At 34.7% G+C, this 20,859-nt stretch overlaps 1 protein-coding gene and 1 pseudogene across 1 annotated transcript in view; both read left to right on the forward strand.

Annotated features, from left to right (window-relative positions):
- LOC104766261 (tuberculostearic acid methyltransferase UfaA1-like) overlaps positions 1–1,408 on the forward strand; it is a 3,607-nt gene extending 2,199 nt beyond the window's left edge. The window contains exons 11-14 of the mRNA XM_010490113.2: positions 36–186; positions 263–343; positions 440–545; positions 636–1,408. Coding sequence (XP_010488415.1) covers positions 36–186; positions 263–343; positions 440–545; positions 636–725 — 428 coding nt within the window. The 3' untranslated portion in view covers positions 726–1,408. The remainder of the gene's footprint in view (positions 1–35; positions 187–262; positions 344–439; positions 546–635) is intronic.
- On the forward strand, positions 12,548–17,721 carry LOC104767785 (annotated as a pseudogene).

A 20,859-nucleotide genomic window follows, 5' to 3' on the forward strand; every position in this document is an offset into this window, starting at 1 on the left:
TTCTTTTATCTCATGTTTGCACAACCGTTAATGTTTAACAATAATACAGTTCATATCGATACCTGAAGAACGCTACAATGAGTACAGACTAAATTCTGATTTTATAAAAGAGTACATATTCCCTGGTGGATGCCTTCCTTCGTTAGCCAGAGTTACTTCAGCCATGGCCTCTTCTTCTAGGCTATGGTATAAATGCGTATATGTATTGTTTTTTTTCGCCATCTCTCTTTGTCAAATCAATTTAATACTTAAGAAAATACAGCATTGAACACGTTGAGAACATTGGAATTCATTACTACCAAACGTTGAGGTTGTGGAGGAAGAACTTCTTGGATAGACACAAGTAAGATAAATATATTAAAACCATTTTCTCTGTTTTCTGCTCTTGAATAAGTATGTTTCCGCTCATATGTCTAGAAAAATACTATTATCTGTGTAGCCAAATCATGGATCTTGGATTTGACGATAAATTCATAAGGACGTGGGAATATTATTTCGACTACTGTGCCGCTGGTTTCAAGACTCGTACCCTTGGAGACTACCAGGTAACACACACAAACTCAAACATGAGCCAAAAACATATATAACCATGCATCTTGATTTAATTAACTAAATGCATTTCTGCAACGTCGCAGATTGTTTTCTCACGTCCAGGGAACGTAGCTGCATTCGGTGATGATGATCCATTCCGCAGCTCTCCCTTAACTCAGAAAAAACAACAATAGATGAAATAGTTTCCAATCTGAAGTACTCCTATTTCTTGTTTCCCGGAGCAGAAGTTTCTGGACACTCAGAAAAAGTTCTGCTTTCATCATTGATTATGTAATCTCTACCAACAATCTTTTACTGTCCAGACCATTCTGATATACTCTATATTTACTGTTTTTTCATGATTGTTATGTTCCATTATATTGTGTTACATTAGTATTTTCATCGTGTTTTGTTGCATTTAGTGTCAAAGTGAGTCTTCTTGCATTTTAGAGGTCCTATAGTGTCTTTGTCTATGTTTTGGTGTGTTTTGTGTGTCTTTTGAACCATTTCAGATTAATATAATGGAAGACACACATTTGGATGCAAAGAATATGATTTATGATTCGGAACCAGTTTGTAGTCCCTAAAATATCGACTCGTATGAAGACCTTGCCTTGGGAATTAGCTTCAGAGTTTTTCATCAACATTTTTGAAAATTGAGTTATCTTTGCAATGGAGGTGATTTCAGGCCAATCGGATGTGCGTGTAAAGAGTTATACCTGTTTTAGTGAAAGTATATACAGCCAGAGCGAAGACTGGAGCCACATGACAGAACGATCGACCATCTGTTCGATCAGACGATCGAGCAAACCCAGAATAGACTTGACCAGACCCCCCGGACATCACGTACAACATGATTTACAAGTTTAAGAGTGTTACCAAATATACTACTAGAGAGCTTTATGTACTTTTGTCTTTATTTGAATTACGAGCTATATATGAGTTTTGTTAGATGCACTCTAATAATTCACATTTTGGCCCTGTTCGTTTTCCACAACGCTGCCACTCCACCGGCGACCCAAATTTTACTCTGATTTATTAGTTTGGTGTCGCTGAAAATTGAAAACGAGCGAATCCGATTACTTTAAAAAAGAGGGATCAGGTGTCGAATAAACAGCGACGGTTTTAATGGCTTTAAAAAAGAGTAGCGACAGTTCTGGCGACACTTGAATAGTAAATACGGCAAAGGAATTACTCTCCATTGTTTGTATTTTCTTGTCGCTAACTTGGGTCCCAGCGTCGTGGGAAACGAACAGGGCCTTTACCATGTAAAACACTAGGACTGTATATATTTGGCGGGAAGTCAAGCTTTTATAGACTCTGTTGATTTTTTTGGGTGGGAATGTTTTCATAAATTTTGTTGATTGTGACTACCTAACCGGGTATTCAAAATGGAAAGCAACCCGGATGATTAAAGAACTTGGTTTAAGGCTTTAATCAATGGTTTAGCCGTTTAGTTAAGTAGGTTATATTAATTGGGTTAATCGACTAAAACCGAACAAAGAAATGTTCTTCTGTACATGAGCTACTTACCTTGCACTATATCAATTTACACCAATAAACAAATTGCAAGATTACAGTACTAATATTACAGTCACAAATATATTACCATATATCAGATTATATATGTCGGTTTAATTCCTTGGTTTAATCTTTCTATTGGTTTATGATTAGACCTTGGTTATCTTAGATTGTATTTAAGGAACAATCTTGTATCATTGGTGTAACACCCGTACCATCTGAAAAGACGGAACAACATGTAATCCATCCGGTCTGGCCATAAACGTTTCTTTCTTTAAAATTCACCAACGAACAAACTTCAAGATGTAACTCTTAAGACTTACTAACCTGGGAAAAAGGGAAAAAAATGGGTGAGTAAACAAGTGAGGAGATAAACTCTGCCTACTGGACATACAATAATAACGTTCCAAATATAACCAACAACTATTACTTAGCATAGATGTAATCATTAACACTTTTTCTGGCTCCCAAACCCCCTTTTTTAGAAGACCACAACCAATAGCTCGATTCTTCCCCTGCTGGTCAGCAGTTTATGACCTGAAATGAACCCGTCGGTCCATTACAGTCCAACATCCTCAAGTATCCTTTCTTTTCTCATTTCCGTTATACGTTCATAGTAATTTTGTATTATAATATATACATTAATTCATAACATCAAATCGTATTACCAATGTGATTCACATGTATCATGTTACTAGCAACCTATTTTACCATGCACACAAACACTTTCAATCAACAAACCATTCTTAAGTTTATACTCAACAACTATCGAAGAGTACATAAGGAAAGAGGTTACTGTTATCCGCAAATACCACCCTCACCTTGACCACACAAATATAATCTTCGGTTTAAAAACAGCAGAAATCCGTTTCAAAAACAATCTGACCTACAACGGTTTAGATTAACCGATCAAAGATTATATTCCAATAATAATCCATAATTTATTCTAATAACCAAATTGATTTAATTGTGCTGATGTTTCTCAAATAAATTAGTTAGATGTAGTTTAATAATTAAATCAAACCAACAATCTAATAATTCATAATACCACAGTTCATTCCACGACCGCATGCCCCATATTAATATCAATTCCTAAACCAGCCACACTATCCAATTACAACCACAATATTAAACTAACCAACATCACCGTCCAACACACGTAACCATGCACAACAACACAAATCAACTCATGCACGTACGTTCGATAATCAAGTTTCGGTTGTGGACGTAAATCTCCTGGTTTAGTTGGTTAAATACTGGTTAGCAATGTACAAACAACACAACAACAACAACACGAGACGTAACGCTTCATCGTTTACCTCTCACGGTGATTAGTCTCGACGCACTGTTAACACGGCGGCAATACTCGTCTACGGACTACGGCGGATCAAGCTCACGGTGGTTAGGTCCTCATGCCACAACAATATAGAACAACACAAAGCGACAAATCAGACAAAACCAGTAACTTCCTGCACAAGTTACAAAGAAGATCTAGGTTTCCTTACCCTTAACGGTCTCGACGATGACTACGACTACTCCGGTGACAATGGCTGACATCTCTAGTGACTCATCGTTGCAACTCCAATGGTAAATCACGGTGGCTGCTGGTGGCGGTGAACGACAACGACCTCGCTTCCCAACGTTCTCGGATTCCTTCACCTCTTCAAGCACAACACCAAGAAGGAACAAGAACAACGACAATGGCTCCGCTGTCTCTCGTATTTCCCACTTTCGGAGGCTGCTGGTTTTAGGTTTGATAATCCCCGATTCTATTTTGCGGCTTAACGAGAGCACACAACAAAACCCTCTTCTCCTCTATCTTCAATTGGGCCTTTGGTGGGCTGATCCTAGTAACAAAGCTTAATTCCCAATTAAAAACCAGGATGTTACAATTCTCTCCTACTTAAAATAAATTCGTCATCGAATTTGTGAATCAGTTTCTCCCCCACTTAGTATTTATCCCAACTTGGAGTGTCCTTCTGTTTGATCTTTAATGTTTTAGATTATCCAATCTAACTTAATGTCCTTCTCCTGTAAGTTCGGTTTGAATTATTTCCAAACTTTTCCGATCAACAACAAAATGCAAGTTTCCACTTGGTTATACTGTAATAACCCTAGTCTCCAGTTAATAGAAATAATTTCTCCATGCTCCTCATTTTCACCTTTTGATTAGGTAAAAACTCAACTCTTCCATTACTATGATTTAATCCAACGCATCATAGGGTGTCAAGTGTATAGTTCCTTTTTAACTTTCCATCGCGTAGACATCATAACACACATCTTTCAAATAGTTCTGAAATTCGAAAAGAATACCCAATTTCCAACAAAGGTTTTTCCATTACCTCTTGACCTTGACTTGTAAAAATATCTAATTCACCAACATACGACCTTGTTATCAATGTTACAAAGTGTACACATTAACCGTGACCATTACGGTTTTGTGCAACACGAAGTTAAATGATCCACCAAGCTTCCGCTGCGCTCACTCTGTAAGGTTGGCATCCCTTTAAAGGTTTCCCAATGTTAAAATTAACATAGTGTTTCCCTAACACTCTCTTACGGTTCTTGTTCCTTTTGGGTTTCACACTTCTATGCATTTTTTTCAAGGTAGTACTTCTCATGTAGTGCACCTTCCCTACATAATGTCCGCTATGCATTCATCTAACACCAAATAGTAATGTCTCCTCCTCTTTCCTAGTGATCTCCATTTCACTATCTTTAGTGGATTCTTATACCACCTATCAAACTTCATACCTTCTAGACTTAGCGTCTTCCTCTTCTTCTAACATCTATTTTCTAAGGCTCTCTCAAAAGCCCCAATTTAAGAATCAACCATTTTCTTTTTCTAGCATCTTTTTGACTCATTCAGCTCTACAACTACCCAAGTTGCGTCCCTACTACTAGTCGTCCGAAGCAGTCCACTATCAATCTCCATTGTCACCACACCCTTTTCTGTTCGGGTTAAGACAAATTTGAACTATAAACAACATATCTCCATTGAAATGACAAGCAATATTTTTTAAATCATCTTTAACACATACACATTCTCTGTAGAAGTCCATAATGTGAGTTATCGTATGGTGTCCTCCCACACTTCTTATTTCTACTTCCTCCGCTGCAATTACCTTTTGTGCTCTCCAAGCACTAGAATAACCTCAACTAGTGATCTTTATAAAACACCTTATCTTTAAATTTATGGCACCAACTCCAAAAACGTCACTCAACAATATTAACTTTGATTTTTTATCAAATGTCCATTTGACTTTTAAAATTAGTATCTCAAACCTTCGTGCACTCGAACATCACGTCATTCCATGTGAGTCGAGTAATTGGTTTGACCTTACTGCATGTCGTACAAGTATACATTCTTGCCAACACCATATCGACTTATATGGTGTTATCATCCGTATATGGTTTATAGGGCTCCTTCCCATGTTATTTATCACTTTAATGTCGCCACACATATCTTAGGGTGTTCCGTCCCTCTTAAAAATTTTACTAAACTTTCCTGACTATCCTGACGAACTGATCTTCACTTGGAACTTCTTACTAACTCCTTTAAGCTTACAGACAAGAGGCCTCAGATTTCATTTACAAAAACCAAAAGATACAATCAAGACTCCCTAAAATTATAAACCAAACACGCAATTCACTCAAAGAAATAATGCAACACTTAATTTCAATCAAAGCGAACAAAACACACAAACATAAAACACGGTTCAAGTCTTCGTCTTCTTCATCACCAACCTTCCCCACTAGTGGAATTATCCCTAGTACTCTCGCACGGTACTAACTCCTCACCCTTCCTCTAAAAACATTCATCACACACTTTTTGGCTTCACGCACAATTGCGGTTCAGGTTCTTACACTTCTTCTGAGGATTGATTTCCACTCACCACAAAATCAAGCTCAACAATTATAGTTCTACTATCTTTCACAAATGAAAGTCAAGAACAAGTTTGTTGGTTGTGAATTAAAAATCATTACAAAACAAAACTCGTTTCCAGAAACTTTCTTTGAAAACATTTTTTTTTTAAACAAATCATTTATGAAATCTTGACCCTCCAGGTCAGCACCGGAGTGGCCTTAACCGGCTCTGATACCAAATGTAACACCCGTACCGTCTCAAAAGACGGAACAACATGTAATCCATCCAGTCTGGCCAAAAACGTTTTTTTCTTTAAAATTCACCAACGAACAAACTTCAAGATGTAACTTTTGAGACTTACTAACCTGGGAAAAAGGGAAAAAAGTGGGTGAGTAAACAAGTTTACTCAGTGAGGAGATCAAACTCTGCCCACTGGACATACAGTAATAACGTTCCAAATATAACCAACAACTATTACTTAGCATAGATTCAGAATGATGATCATTCAAACAAACAAGCAAACATCTTATTTTTCCTCATTAACTTTCATCTTATTTTATGCACTTCCGTGGCTACTACCACTTTCAAGCATGTATATTTCTTACATTACTTAAGAAGTTTTAATTTCCTTATAGGTTTGGCCATTAACACTTTTTCTGGCTCCCAAACCCCCTTTCTTAGAAGACCACGGCCAATAGCTCGATTCTTCCCCTGCTCGTCAGCAGGTTATGACCTGCAATGAACCCGTCGGTCCATTACAGTCCAACATCCTCAAGTATCCTTTCTTTTCTCATTTCCGTTATACGTTCATAGTAATTTTTGTATTATAATATATACATTAATTCATAACATCAAATCGTATTACCAATGTGATTCACATGTATCATGTTACTAACAACCTATTTTACCATTCACACAAACACTTTCAATCAACAAACCATTCTTAAGTCTATACTCAACAACTATCGAAGAGTACATAAGGAAAGAGGTTACTGTTATCCGCAAATATCACCCTCACCTTGGCCATACAAATATAATTTTCGGTTTAAAAACAGCAGAAATCCGCTTCAAAAACAATCTGGCCTGCAACGGTTTAGATTAACCGATCAAATATTATATTCCAATAATAATCCATAATTTATTCTAATAACCAAATTGATTTAATTGTGTTGGTGTTTCTCAAATAAATTAGTTAGATGTAGTTTAATAATTAAATCAAACCAACAATCTAATAATTCATAATACCACAGTTCATTCCACGACCGCATGCTCCCATATTAATATCAATTCCTAAACCAGCCACACTATCCGATTACAACCACCACAATATTAAACTAACTAACATCACCGTCCAACACACGTAACCATGCACAACAACACAAATCAACTCATGCACGTACGTTCGATAATCAAGTTTCGGTTGTGGACGTAAATCTCCTGGTTTAGTTGGTTAAATACTGGTTAGCAATGTACAAACAACACAACAACAACAACACGAGACGTAACGCTTCATCGTTTACCTCTCACGGTGATTAGTCTCGACGCACTGTTAACACGGCGGCAATACTCGTCTACGGACTACGGCGGATCAAGCTCACGGTGGTTAGGTCCTCATGCCACAACAATATAGAACAACACAAAGCGACAAATCAGACAAAACCAGTAACTTCCTGCACAAGTTACAAAGAAGATCTAGGTTTCCTTACCCTTAACGGTCTCGACGATGACTACGACTGCTCCGGTGACAATGGCTGACATCTCTAGTGACTCATCCTTGCAACTCCAATGGTAAATCACGGTGGCTGCTGGTGGCGGTGAACGACAACGACCTCGCTTCCCAACGTTCTCGGATTCCTTCACCTCTTCAAGCACAACACCAAGAAGGAACAAGAACAACGACAATGGCTCCGCTGTCTCTCGTATTTCCCACTTTCGGAGGCTGCTGGTTTTAGGTTTGATAATCCCCGATTCTATTTTGCGGCTTAACGAGAGCACACAACAAAACCCTCTTCTCCTCTATATTCAATTGGGCCTTTGGTGGGCTGATCCTAGTAACAAAGCTTAATTCCCAATTAAAAACCGGGATGTTACAAAGTGACGTATGTAACCCGACGTGTTTTTTTTTCTGAAGTGAATTATAACGACACTATACGCTAAAAGAAAAAAGATACCACTGACCTCTTAGTTCATATTTCGTATTTTTTCGTAGAATACAATCAGATCCGGTCCATTGTAATGTAATGCCTAAAGCAAAATAAAATAATGCCCAGAAAAATTTTACACAAAAGAAAACAAAAGATTATTTTTGAAAATGAGTTTCTTAACAAGAATTAAAAAAGAGAAAAAATAGTATCCAAAAAAATTAGAATAACTAGATTTTAAAATGAGAAACCAAACATAGAAACAAAAAATTCAAATCAAAACATCAACAGAAAATAACAGTTTATCATCACTTTCAATATAATTTATAATCTTTAATTTTTAAAACTTAAGATAAAATAAGACATAATTGAGATAAGAAGAAAAATTAACAAATATTGAACTAAGATAAAGAGAAAGAGATGGTGGGGAAGATTAAGAAGATTAAATTGTATCTATGTGAGAGAAACAAGCAAGATACAATTTACCAGTAGGACTCGAACCCTCAATGTGAGAGAAACAAGCAAGACACATAACCACTACAGTACCAAATATTTCTTGAACTGATGCCCTCTAAATAATTTATATAATCTGTTGCCTAAAGCAGCTGCTTGTTGGGCTTCTGCTCCGGAACGGCTCTGCATACAATTACTAAACTACAAAAATAGTAAAATACTCAAGTGCAAAGTAGCCAGAGGGTGTATTGTCTTTATTAACATGAAATTCACGTTGGTATACAGTTATAAGTGAATTATTTTTACTTGTTAGTGTGCCTGCCTATTGCTCATTCGGAACAAGTGTAAGACGAATACTTTTTTTCATTTGTGATAAAATTTGGCAGGTTCAAAAAAAAAAAAATTGTTTGTAGTTACAAAACATTTGGCTAACTAAGAACTAGAGATTCTAAACTTTTGAAACCTAAATATGGAAACGTTTATACGTTAATTTGTTCTATTGAATTTTCAAAATTAACTATCAACATAAGTATTTGATCTAATCAAAGTATGCTATAAACTAACAGATTTTGTGGGGAAATTGAATATTTGAATGAACAAAATTATGTTGGATTTATTATATACCATATGCTCCGTTTACTCTAACAAAACTAATCCATATTAATATATTTCCTCTGTTAAAATTAATCCATATTAGTGTACATATTTTTAAACGTATTATTATTAGTATTATTTTTGTTTTAAATATTTTATTAATTTCTTTCCAAACTAGGCAGAGTAAATGGTTACATCGGAGTACATCCATGATTACAAAAATGTGAGATAAAAATATAAAGACAAAAAAAAAAAAATTTGATTCAACGATAAGATAATAAAGACAAATTCGACTATTGTGCAACTTGCAGCCTTCCATTTAGCCCTGAGACGGAGCCGGATATCCGGGTTTTTTAAGGGTATCCGGATCCGACGGATATATGAAACAAATATCCGAATTCGGCTCCGTGATGGTCGGATAACCGGATATCCTTTGTTGAGGAGAGAGTGTATATTTATAAGCCCATCTGTTGAACTAAAACTAATAGGCCCAATAAAGTCCATCTGTTGAAGTTCGGAGGTCTATGGAATTTTTGTGGAGGAGAGAGTGTATATTTATAAAGGAATAAAGTAGCAAAGATGTGAGTTAGAGCCGATGTGGGACAAAATAATTAGGGAAGGGAGTTTCAAAGATCCCACATCGCCCACTTGACAAAATGTAACCTCTCCAGCGTGACTATATATACCCGATTACTTGTGATTCTTTCGTTCAGCCTTTTTTAATTACTTAAATTTTAAAGGTCAGATTACAGACATGTGTAACTGTATAAAACTAAAAATAAATAAATATAAAACGGATACGGATATGTGGGTCAAATTTTTTGTGTTATTTGGATTCGGTTTTACCGGATTTCACATTTTGGTATCCGGATCCGGTTTTACCGGATATCCGGTTTTTCGGTGCGGAATACCGGATATNACTAGAGATTCTAAACTTTTGAAACCTAAATATGGAAACGTTTATACGTTAATTTGTTCTATTGAATTTTCAAAATTAACTATCAACATAAGTATTTGATCTAATCAAAGTATGCTATAAACTAACAGATTTTGTGGGGAAATTGAATATTTGAATGAACAAAATTATGTTGGATTTATTATATACCATATGCTCCGTTTACTCTAACAAAACTAATCCATATTAATATATTTCCTCTGTTAAAATTAATCCATATTAGTGTACATATTTTTAAACGTATTATTATTAGTATTATTTTTGTTTTAAATATTTTATTAATTTCTTTCCAAACTAGGCAGAGTAAATGGTTACATCGGAGTACATCCATGATTACAAAAATGTGAGATAAAAATATAAAGACAAAAAAAAAAAAATTTGATTCAACGATAAGATAATAAAGACAAATTCGACTATTGTGCAACTTGCAGCCTTCCATTTAGCCCTGAGACGGAGCCGGATATCCGGGTTTTTTAAGGGTATCCGGATCCGACGGATATATGAAACAAATATCCGAATTCGGCTCCGTGATGGTCGGATAACCGGATATCCTTTGTTGAGGAGAGAGTGTATATTTATAAGCCCATCTGTTGAACTAAAACTAATAGGCCCAATAAAGTCCATCTGTTGAAGTTCGGAGGTCTATGGAATTTTTGTGGAGGAGAGAGTGTATATTTATAAAGGAATAAAGTAGCAAAGATGTGAGTTAGAGCCGATGTGGGACAAAATAATTAGGGAAGGGAGTTTCAAAGATCCCACATCGCCCACTTGACAAAATGTAACCTCTCCAGCGTGACTATATATACCCGATTACTTGTGATTCTTTCGTTCAGCCTTTTTTAATTACTTAAATTTTAAAGGTCAGATTACAGACATGTGTAACTGTATAAAACTAAAAATAAATAAATATAAAACGGATACGGATATGTGGGTCAAATTTTTTGTGTTATTTGGATTCGGTTTTACCGGATTTCACATTTTGGTATCCGGATCCGGTTTTACCGGATATCCGGTTTTTCGGTGCGGAATACCGGATATTAGGTCTCAGGACTACTTCCATTATACAAGAATTTTTCAGTTTTTTTTTGTGTCGAAATATCTTTTAGTTAATTTGGTTATATGTAGTTTTGTGAAAGATTAAGATGAAAAGACACACATTTTTTTTTTTTTTTCATGTTTTTTCAACAGTGTTACACCTTAATTTTATTTGCATTTTTATTAAGAAATAATGTTTATCCACTAAAAAACAAATATACCATCATTATTTTTAAAACTATCTTATTACATTTAATATTATGAATTATTAACTACAACTAATGTAATATAAAATAATAATCTAGACAAAAAAAATTAAATAAATACTAAATTGATTAAGATTAAAAATTCATATTAAAGTTCAGTAACAATGTAACATAGTGAAAACATAAAATTACAAAATCAAAACCAAACAAACATAAAAATTAAATGCAATAAGATAATTTTATAGGACATATGATATAATTTCAAACAACAATCTAATATCCAAATAAATTATTTCAGCTAAGATCATTATAGTATTGAGTATCGATTGTAATCTTATATTAACTGAACTAAAATAAATCATAATAGTATTTATCAAACTACTAAAAATAAAGAGAATTTTAAATTCAATGATATATAATAATCTAAATCAAAACTTTTGTACTTAGTGTAAGATTTGGTGTTATGGTTGAAGATGAAAAAAAGTTGGGACACCAAAACATTAAATTTTAGTATTTACCAATAGGAGCTTTAGTGTTTTGGTGTTTTGGTGGAGTTGCTCTTAGACCATCTATTGTTGTGTATAAACCAACGTCCCACATCGGAAGATTAGAAAAAGAAGTTTCTAATATATAAGTCAAGTCCAAACCTACTTAGTATGAGGTTTTTTGGGAAGGAACCCAATAACAAATCCGTGCGGGCTTTGCCATCTCGGCCCAAACCGGACAATATCATACTAATGGGACTTGACTTGGGTTTAGAAAAACCCAACAATTGGTAACAGAGCCTAGGTTGAAATAAATGGACCTAAGAAGTGGGTATAGGCTTAATGATTGGTGATCTAGTGTCAATTAAAACATAATGTGCACTCAACCACTCAACCACGATCTAGTGGTGTCGTCGTAACACTTCAGGGTTGAATCCACAGAGACCAAATATCACACTTTGAAACTTTGGAAATCGAATCTAGCTAAAGCGAAAGGAGGAAGTTTGTGAATCAAGTAACTAATCGAAAACGGAAAGTAAATAAGTTACTTTAAAAATCAAAAAAGAAATATTGGGCGCAGGGAATCTATGGGGATATAATTCTCGGACTAAGGTGGAAGATGGGGTCGCATTAAACACCGTTCTAGAACTCAAAACACTGATGTAAAACCAACCTACTTCCACAGCGTTAGCTATCTATGCAACGAATCTCCTAGACCCTATTTGAAACCCAAAACCCAATAAGAAGATTACTCAGACATGGAAGTAAATGAACAACAAATCAAAGATGAAGAAAACATAATTGAAATTGCAAAGAGATGTAAAAAGGGTTCAGAAATCTCTCCAAAAAGGTAAAAGGATTAGAGATCTTCTCCCAAATCTTACAAGTACTCAAAAGCTGCGTAAAATTGAAGGTGTCCTTCTAGAGGCCGAGCCTCGTGCTTAAATAGTAAAATAAAACCCTAAGAGTCGGTTTAAAACGAGAAAAGGAAAAGTTGCTTCGGGTTTGGAATTGGTCGATCCGAATGTAGATCAGCCGGTCCAGGATGCTTATTTTCTGTGTTTGCTCCATCTGCTTGCTAGTCCGATCAGTCTTCACCAAAATAGCTCCAGATGCTCATTTTCATCCCCAAAACACTCAGTTTCCTTCAAAAGCAATCTAGAACCTGTACAAACTCATAAAAGACTAAAAAAACTCTTAACACTTTGACTCAATAAAAGACTCAAAACAAACCTAAAAACTATGGTTAAAACAGATAAAATACAGACACATCAATTGGTGTGGGAGAAGCCCCTCAATGTGACACAATAAGAAGGATACCTTGCGAATAAGGAAGCACCGAGTTAATGGTGACAAGATTTCGCTGAAGGGGAGACCTAAGGTTTGTGGTCCCATGTTTGAGGGGGAGTATTATTTGGTACAAACCAACATCCCACATCGGAAGATTAGAAAAAGAAGTTTCTAATATAGAAGTCAAGTCCAAACCTACTTAGTATGAGGCCTTTTGGGAAGGAACCCAATAACAAATCCGTGCGGGTTTTGCGATCTTAGCCCAAAGCGGACAATATCATACTAATGGGACTTGACTTGGGTTTAGAAAAATCCAACACTATCTCCATCAGACATATCACATAGAGGGTCAGAAGAAAAAAAATTAAAAAATGAATAAATGAGAAAATGTGTCTTTGCCCAAAACTATTAACACACAGAATGTACTGCTGTCTTCGTTTTATTGGTTGGATAAATTAAAAAATAATTAAATAATAAAATAAAATTAAAAATATTATTAATTAATTCTCTTAACATCCAAATGGCTATATAACCAATGGAGTTGTCCTTAAAGCTTTTCCATTAGTTATGTTGTTGTATCTAAGAAAATATCACAATAACTTTTAAGTAAAAAATATTCGAAAAACATGAAAGAGAATTAGTAATAGCTTTTCTTTAAGAACGTATTAGATACTCACTATAAACTCATTTGCGATAATTTGTTGGGGGAATTTCAAAAATACCCTTTTTGCAATACTATTTTCAAAAATATCTTCTTTTTCAAATTTTACCAAAAAACCACTAAAAGTTTGCAAATTTTTAAAATTTGTGTGTAAGCTTTTAAATATATACACAAATTATCTTTATATGTGTGTAAATTTTTTATATATATTTTCTAATACAGTGTAAATACCTTTTAAAAACTGTTGAAAAATCTTTAAACAACTTTGTAAACCATTTAAAAACCTTGTAAAATCTATACTAATAAAAAGTATGAGCTATAAGCTTCTTAAGCTGTCCACCTAGGATTTTAAACCACCAATAGAGAATAAACATCTCACTAATTAACATTTTTTAAAATTTCCAGAATTTTCAATATTAAGAATTATTTTAAAAATCCTATCAGGATTTGACATGTCATTCATTAACATTTTTTAAATTTCCAGAATTTTTTAGAAAAAGGAACATTTTAAATTTATGGAAAAAAAGAACTATGTACAATATCCAACATTGGCTAGAAAATTTTTAGACAATGGTTCAGAACCATTATAAATAAGATTAATATGCTTTCAACAACGAATGAGCAGGAAAGCTTGATTTATCAGGCGTCCCTGTTTAATAGTTTTATTCGGTTTGATCCAGTTTTTTATTTGATCAAACTAAAACATTAAAAAGTTTCAAAAAATATATTAGAATATTTCAAAATTTTAAAAGTTTAAATATTATAAATATTGAAACTTTTGAAAGTTATAATATTGAAACTTTTAAAAAGGTTCAAATTTTCTATTTCGAAACCTTTTAAAAATTTAAAAAATTATAAATATTGATGTAATACATAAATTTTCTTATTTATCTACGTTTGTGCTTTTTATTTCTTATGAGCTGTAAAGTATATTTTTGTGTATGATTTTATAGATGAGTTGATATTCTTTCATTAATTTTTTTTTATCTTATTTTTTTATTTTTATGAGAAAAGAAATGATTTTGTTCTTGGAGTTTGATGGGTTAACAAGTTGTGTGGTAGTCTAAAAAAAATGTTTTTCAACAAATGAGCAGGAAAGCTTGATTTATCAGGCGTCCCAGTTTAATAGTTTTATTCGGTTTGATCCAGTTTTTTATTTGATCAAACTAAAACATTAAAAAATTTCAAAAAATATATTAGAATATTTCAAATTTTTAAAAGTTTAAATATTATAAATATTGAAACTTTTAAAAGTTATAATATTGAAACTTTTTAAAAGGTTCAAATTTTATATTTTGAAACCTTTTAGAAATTTAAAATATTATAAATATTGATGGGTTATCTTATTATAAATATCTGATACATAAATTATCTTATTTATCTACGTTTGTGCTTTTTATTTCTTATGAGCTGTAAAATATATTTTTGTGTATGATTTTATAGAAGAGTTGATATTCTTTCATTAATTTTTTATTTTTATGAGAAAAGAAATGATTTTGTTCTTGGAGTTTGATGGGTTAACAAGTTGTGTGGTAGTCTAAAAAAAATGTTTTTCAATGGAAGAATGTGAAGATGACGAGGAAGAAGAATAAAAAGAGTATAACGAAGAACCAGACGGTAAAAGTAACGATGACAATTACCCCAAAATTTGACAATAAAAATGACAAGAAAAAATATGAAGAATAAGAAAACATGGAATAAAAAACACGAAAACATAGGTCATAGCGATCAATTAGTTAGATCCTAACAGAATACTTGAAGAAGAAGGATCAACCTTCACTTTCGAAGGACATGATTCGAGAATTAGTCACTTGAATTCGGTACTAAAGATTCAGTCCTCAGTTTTACTGGAAGGTTAGATCTTTGAATTAGTGTAAACAGTTTCTGATATGAAGCTCAAGAAATGGACTCTTGACTTATTTTCTTTCTCACAGGTTATGACACAGGCAGATTTAGGACTTGCTGATGCGTATATCAATGGACATTTTTCGTTTGTTAATAAGGAAACAGGACTTTTGAATCTTGTTATGGTATATGGTACATAACATTATTAAACCATAGAGATTGATGTTTAAAAACTTCTGATCAACATCTATCTGCTTGATCATGATAACTTACAGATTCTCATTGCCAACAGAGATTTGAACTCAAGTCTTGCTAAGAATAGGTAACGTTTCAAACGTTCAGCTAAGTTTTTTTTTCAGTTGTCCCATTGCACTTGTTCTGGATTTTGCAGGAGTTGGTGGAAACCGATGTTCCTGACTACTGGTTTAGCATCTGCAAAGCATTTCCTAAACCATTTCTATAAGCAGAACACTTTAACTCAAGCCCGAAGGAACATTTCGCGTCACTATGACCTTGTAAGTTGTCTTATGCCCACATCGTTTCTGATCTCAAGATGAACATTTCTTCGTTGATTTGAGTTTACCAACTGCTTCATTTATCATTGGGGAAACTTGCAGAGTAATGAGCTTTTTGCTTTATTCTTGGATGATACCATGTCTTATTCCTCTGCGGTATTCAAGGTGACAATAAAATCTCTTCAAATCTCTATTTGCATTTACGTTACTTTACTGTGACTCTGACTTGTTTAAACACGTTTATAGTTGGATGATGAAGATCTGAGGGCTTCACAATTGAGAAAAACATATCTTCTCATTGATAAGGTATCATCTATATATACCAAAGCATTTTCTTGATTTAGAACAAGAACCTTTCCTTTTCTCTGTTCTTTAGTAAATCAAAAGTGGGATATTTCAGGCGAGGATACAAAAGAACCATGAGGTTTTAGATATTGGATGCGGATGGGGAACATTGGCCATAGAAGCTGTGAAAAGAACTGGATGCAAATACACCGGCATTACTCTTTCTATTGAACAGCTTAAATATGCAGAAGCAAAAGTGAAAGAAGCTGGACTTCAGGTTTTGTTTTAATCCAATATCTGTTTCTGATCTCCAAGGCTATGGACTATAAACGATTTAACTTCTTAATGATAGGATCGGATTACGTTTAAGCTCTGCGATTATCGCCAACTATCTGATGCTAAGAAATATGACAGAATTATATCTTGGTACTCTCTTTTTCTTTCTCCTCTCTCCTGTACTGTAACTTATGAGTCTATGACATAACATTTACGATGTTTTCAGAGAGATGCTAGAACATGTTGGCCACAAATTCATGGAGACATTTTTTAGTCACTGTGAAGCTGTGCTTGCAGAAGNACGGCATTTTTGTCCAACACTTGTATGCATGATTCTTTTATCTCATGTTTGCACAACCGTTGATCGTTGTTATTTGTTAACGTTTAACAATAATGACAGTTCACATCGATACCCGAAGAACGCTACAATGAGCATAGACTAAATTCTGATTTTATAAAAGAATACATATTCCCTGGTGGATACCTTCCTTCTTTAGCCAGAGTTACTTCAGCCATGGCCTCTTCTTCTAGGCTATGGTATAAATGCATATATGTATTGTTTTTTTCGCAATCTCTCTTTGTCAAATCAATCTAACACTTAAGAAAATACAGCATTGAACACGTTGAGAACATTGGGATTCATTACTACCAAACGTTGAGGTTGTGGAGGAAGAACTTCTTGGATAGACACAAGTAAGATTATGACATTTAAAACATTTCCTCTGTTTTTCTGTTCCGCTCATAAGTCTTAAGAAAAACTATTATTATACTGTGTAGACAAATCATGGATCTTGGATTTGACGAAAAATTCATAAGGACGTGTGAATATTATTTCGACTATTCTGGAGCTGGTTTCAAGACTCGTACCCTTGGAAACTACCAGGTAACTCATACTCAGAGCATTAAACCAGAAACATAACCATGCCTCTTTTCTCAGTCTTACTAATAAGCAATTTATGCATCATTGCAGGTAGTTTTCTCACGTCCAGGGAACGTAGCTGCATTCGGTGATGATGATCCATTCCGTAGCTCCCCTATAACTCAGAAAAAACAACAGTAGATGAATCATTTCCAATCATGTGGCATTGTGTTCTACAACCCTTGTCTCCGAGCTATCATATACAACTATTGTACTTCTAGTTTCATTGTTTTAAACTTTGTTTTAATAAACATTGAGAATGTCTATTCTCCTAAGCCTTGTATTATGTTTGAGTGAATGAATTTAAAAAAAAAAGCTTTTGCGCATACCATTATGTCCATTTTTAATACCGAATCGTTTACTCCCAACAAACTTTTCAATCTTACGCATGGTTCACTTCCAACAATCTTTTACTACTTCAGATTATATACTCACTTAAGTTGATGTATTTTTAAGGTATTATCCCTACTAATATAAAACCTCTATGGCTTACGTAAAATTATATCGATATATTAGCTAATGACTTGTTGAATAGTTTACAAAAATCAAAAGAGAGTCTTCCCTAGTTCCCCAATGTAGCATTTACTGGTTTGAGATAATGAGATCATGGCATTTTAATGCACTAGGGTAAAAAAATAAAAAACATCCCTCCCTTTGTTCTTATTGACTGTTTGGTTTATATGTGAACCTTCAAGGTCCGTTCCCACTTCTAATCTGATTTTGTGGCTTTTGCTTTGTTTAGTAGGTGGTCTCTTTTCATTTGACCTTGTTGTCTTCTTTTTCTCTACCGGTTGGTAGCAAAAACTCACCCTCGACGTTCGGCAATAACCGGACAACCCAAAAATGTCGGTTATCGGGACGAACCAAAGAGAAGAAGCATAATCGGTCGGTAAAATTTAATTTGATAATCAGATTTCGGTTTGGTTCGGTTCGGTAATCGGACCGATCGGTTAATGAAAATCCGCATAATTATATAAATCTAACCATATGTATTAACCCTAATTTTCTCACTTCTTTCTTTCTTCGACGCCGCAGACCGCATGATGCGATTCTGAAAGCGAGAGAGAAGTTCATCACTTCATCCGGTCCTCCGATCTAATCTCGTTTATTCTCCTTCATCAATTCATCTTGATCTTCTTCTACTTCTTCTCTTCTAGAGAGTTCTACGAATACATCTGCGAGCAGCCAAGAAATTCGTAAAGGTCAGTTATTTTGTTGTTCTTTGTTTTCAATTTCTTTGTGTTCTTTAGTTGTTCTTGGTTGTCAATTTGGCTATTTCGATTCGTTAGCAACATTATTCAAAAAATTTAGGGTTTGGGTTGCAATTTCTTTCTGAAATTTAGGGTTTATCTTCTTAGTCAATTAGTTTATCTATGATTCGGTAGCAACCTATTAGCATATTCAAAATTGAAACCGAAACCCTAAATTTTTTGATTCAAAAAATTTAGGGTTTCGGTTTCAATTTTATTTCAAAAGTTAGGGCTTATCTTCTTTTGTTGTTCTTCAGCTAACAATTAGTCTATCCCTGTTTCGTTATCATCTGATTAGCTTATTTAGGGTTGCATTTTATATTTACTTTGTTTATGATCTTGTTTCTTTATTTGCAACTTGTATTGTTGATTGTTATTATGAGCTAATGAGAGCTGTAAAATCATTTGTAGATGGCCGATGAAAATGACAAGGAGCCTACAGTTCAACCCGGACAAGAAGATGTAACTACGGATGTTGCACCGAATGTATCTGGAAAGAAGCGTCCAAGACCTCCATCTAGTACTGATAAACCACCGAAACCAAGAAAGAAGTATACAAAAAGAGCTCCGGTTTGGGAACATTTTCTGCAAAGGGAAGGAGAGTTAGCTAAGAGCTACTGTAAGTATTGTGCAGCAGAGATAGCTTGTGATACTAAGGCAGTAGGTACTAGCTCGATGAGAGGTCACATTAATAGATGCAAGCAGTACAGGGATTGGGTAGAGAAGGACAAGCAGAAGGTTATAACGGGTGATAACAATGGGAATCTGAAAGTCATTAAGTATGACCCGATGGTATTTAGAAGATCAGTTAATGAGATGGTAGTAGTGAATGAGTTGCCACTCTCCTTTGTAGAGTCAGAGGGATGGAAGCGGTTCTGCTTCAATGTCTTGCCGATGTATAGTACATTCTATAGGAGGACTAGTACTAAAGACATTGTGGCGATGTATCTACAAGAGAAGGCAGCTCTGAAGATCTTGTTTAGTTTAGAGAAACAAAGGGTTTCTCTCACTACGGATATATGGACGTGTCCTACCACATCATACAACTACATGGTGATCACAACTCACTGGATTAATAATGAATGGGAATTACAGAAGAGAATTCTGAGCTTTAAGGTCATCACGGATCACAAAGGAGACACCATTGCAGGGCAGTTGCTGGATTGCTTAGATGATTGGGGAATTGAGAAAGTCTTCACGGTGATAGTCGATAATGCGAAGAACAATGACAAGGCTTTGGATGCTTTTAAGGTTCAGTTAAGGCTGAGAGGAGAGGAAGCATTAGTTAGAGATGGTGATTACCTACATATGCGTTGCTGTGCACATATCCTCAATCTGATTGTCGGAGATGGTTTGAAGAAGGTAAATCATCATGTTGTTGCTGTTAGGAATGCAGTGAAGTATGTTCGGTCATCATTCACTAGGTTGAAGTCTTTCGCATTGAGGTGTGACACAGGGAAACTGTGTAGAGGGAGTTTGCCACTCGATGTTTGCACACGCTGGAACTCAACGTATCTGATGATGAGTTATGCTTTGAAGTTGAGGAAGGATTTTGAGAAGATGGAAGCTGAGGACAAGTTGTACTGTGATTATTTTGAGGAAGAGGATGAGAAAACAAAGGCTAAACGAGTTGGACCGCCGACTAATTCTACTTGGGAGGAAATTGCAAGGTTGGTCAAGTTTCTGAAAATCTTTTATAAGTGCACTTTGATATTCTCTGCTTCTAATTCAGTTAGTTCCACTGTCTGTTACAATGAGATTGTCGACATTGAGAGGAACCTGATAAGTAAGTGTACCAGTCCTGATGAGGAGATCAGAAAGCAAGCACATGTTATGAGGAATAAGTTTGACAAGTATTGGGATGGATTGAAAAACATGAATCCGTTAGTGATTGTGGCCAGTGTCATTACAGTTACAAGCTGAGCACACCAGAAGCCATCTAAGACACCCCAGGTTCTCAGCCAGAGTCTACCGTCTTTGAGTTATCAGATGATGAAGATTGTGAGGGGAAACTTTCAATATTCGACAA

Source organism: Camelina sativa, chromosome 19 (genome assembly GCF_000633955.1).
Source record: "Camelina sativa cultivar DH55 chromosome 19, Cs, whole genome shotgun sequence".
Taxonomy (NCBI): Eukaryota; Viridiplantae; Streptophyta; class Magnoliopsida; order Brassicales; family Brassicaceae; genus Camelina; species Camelina sativa.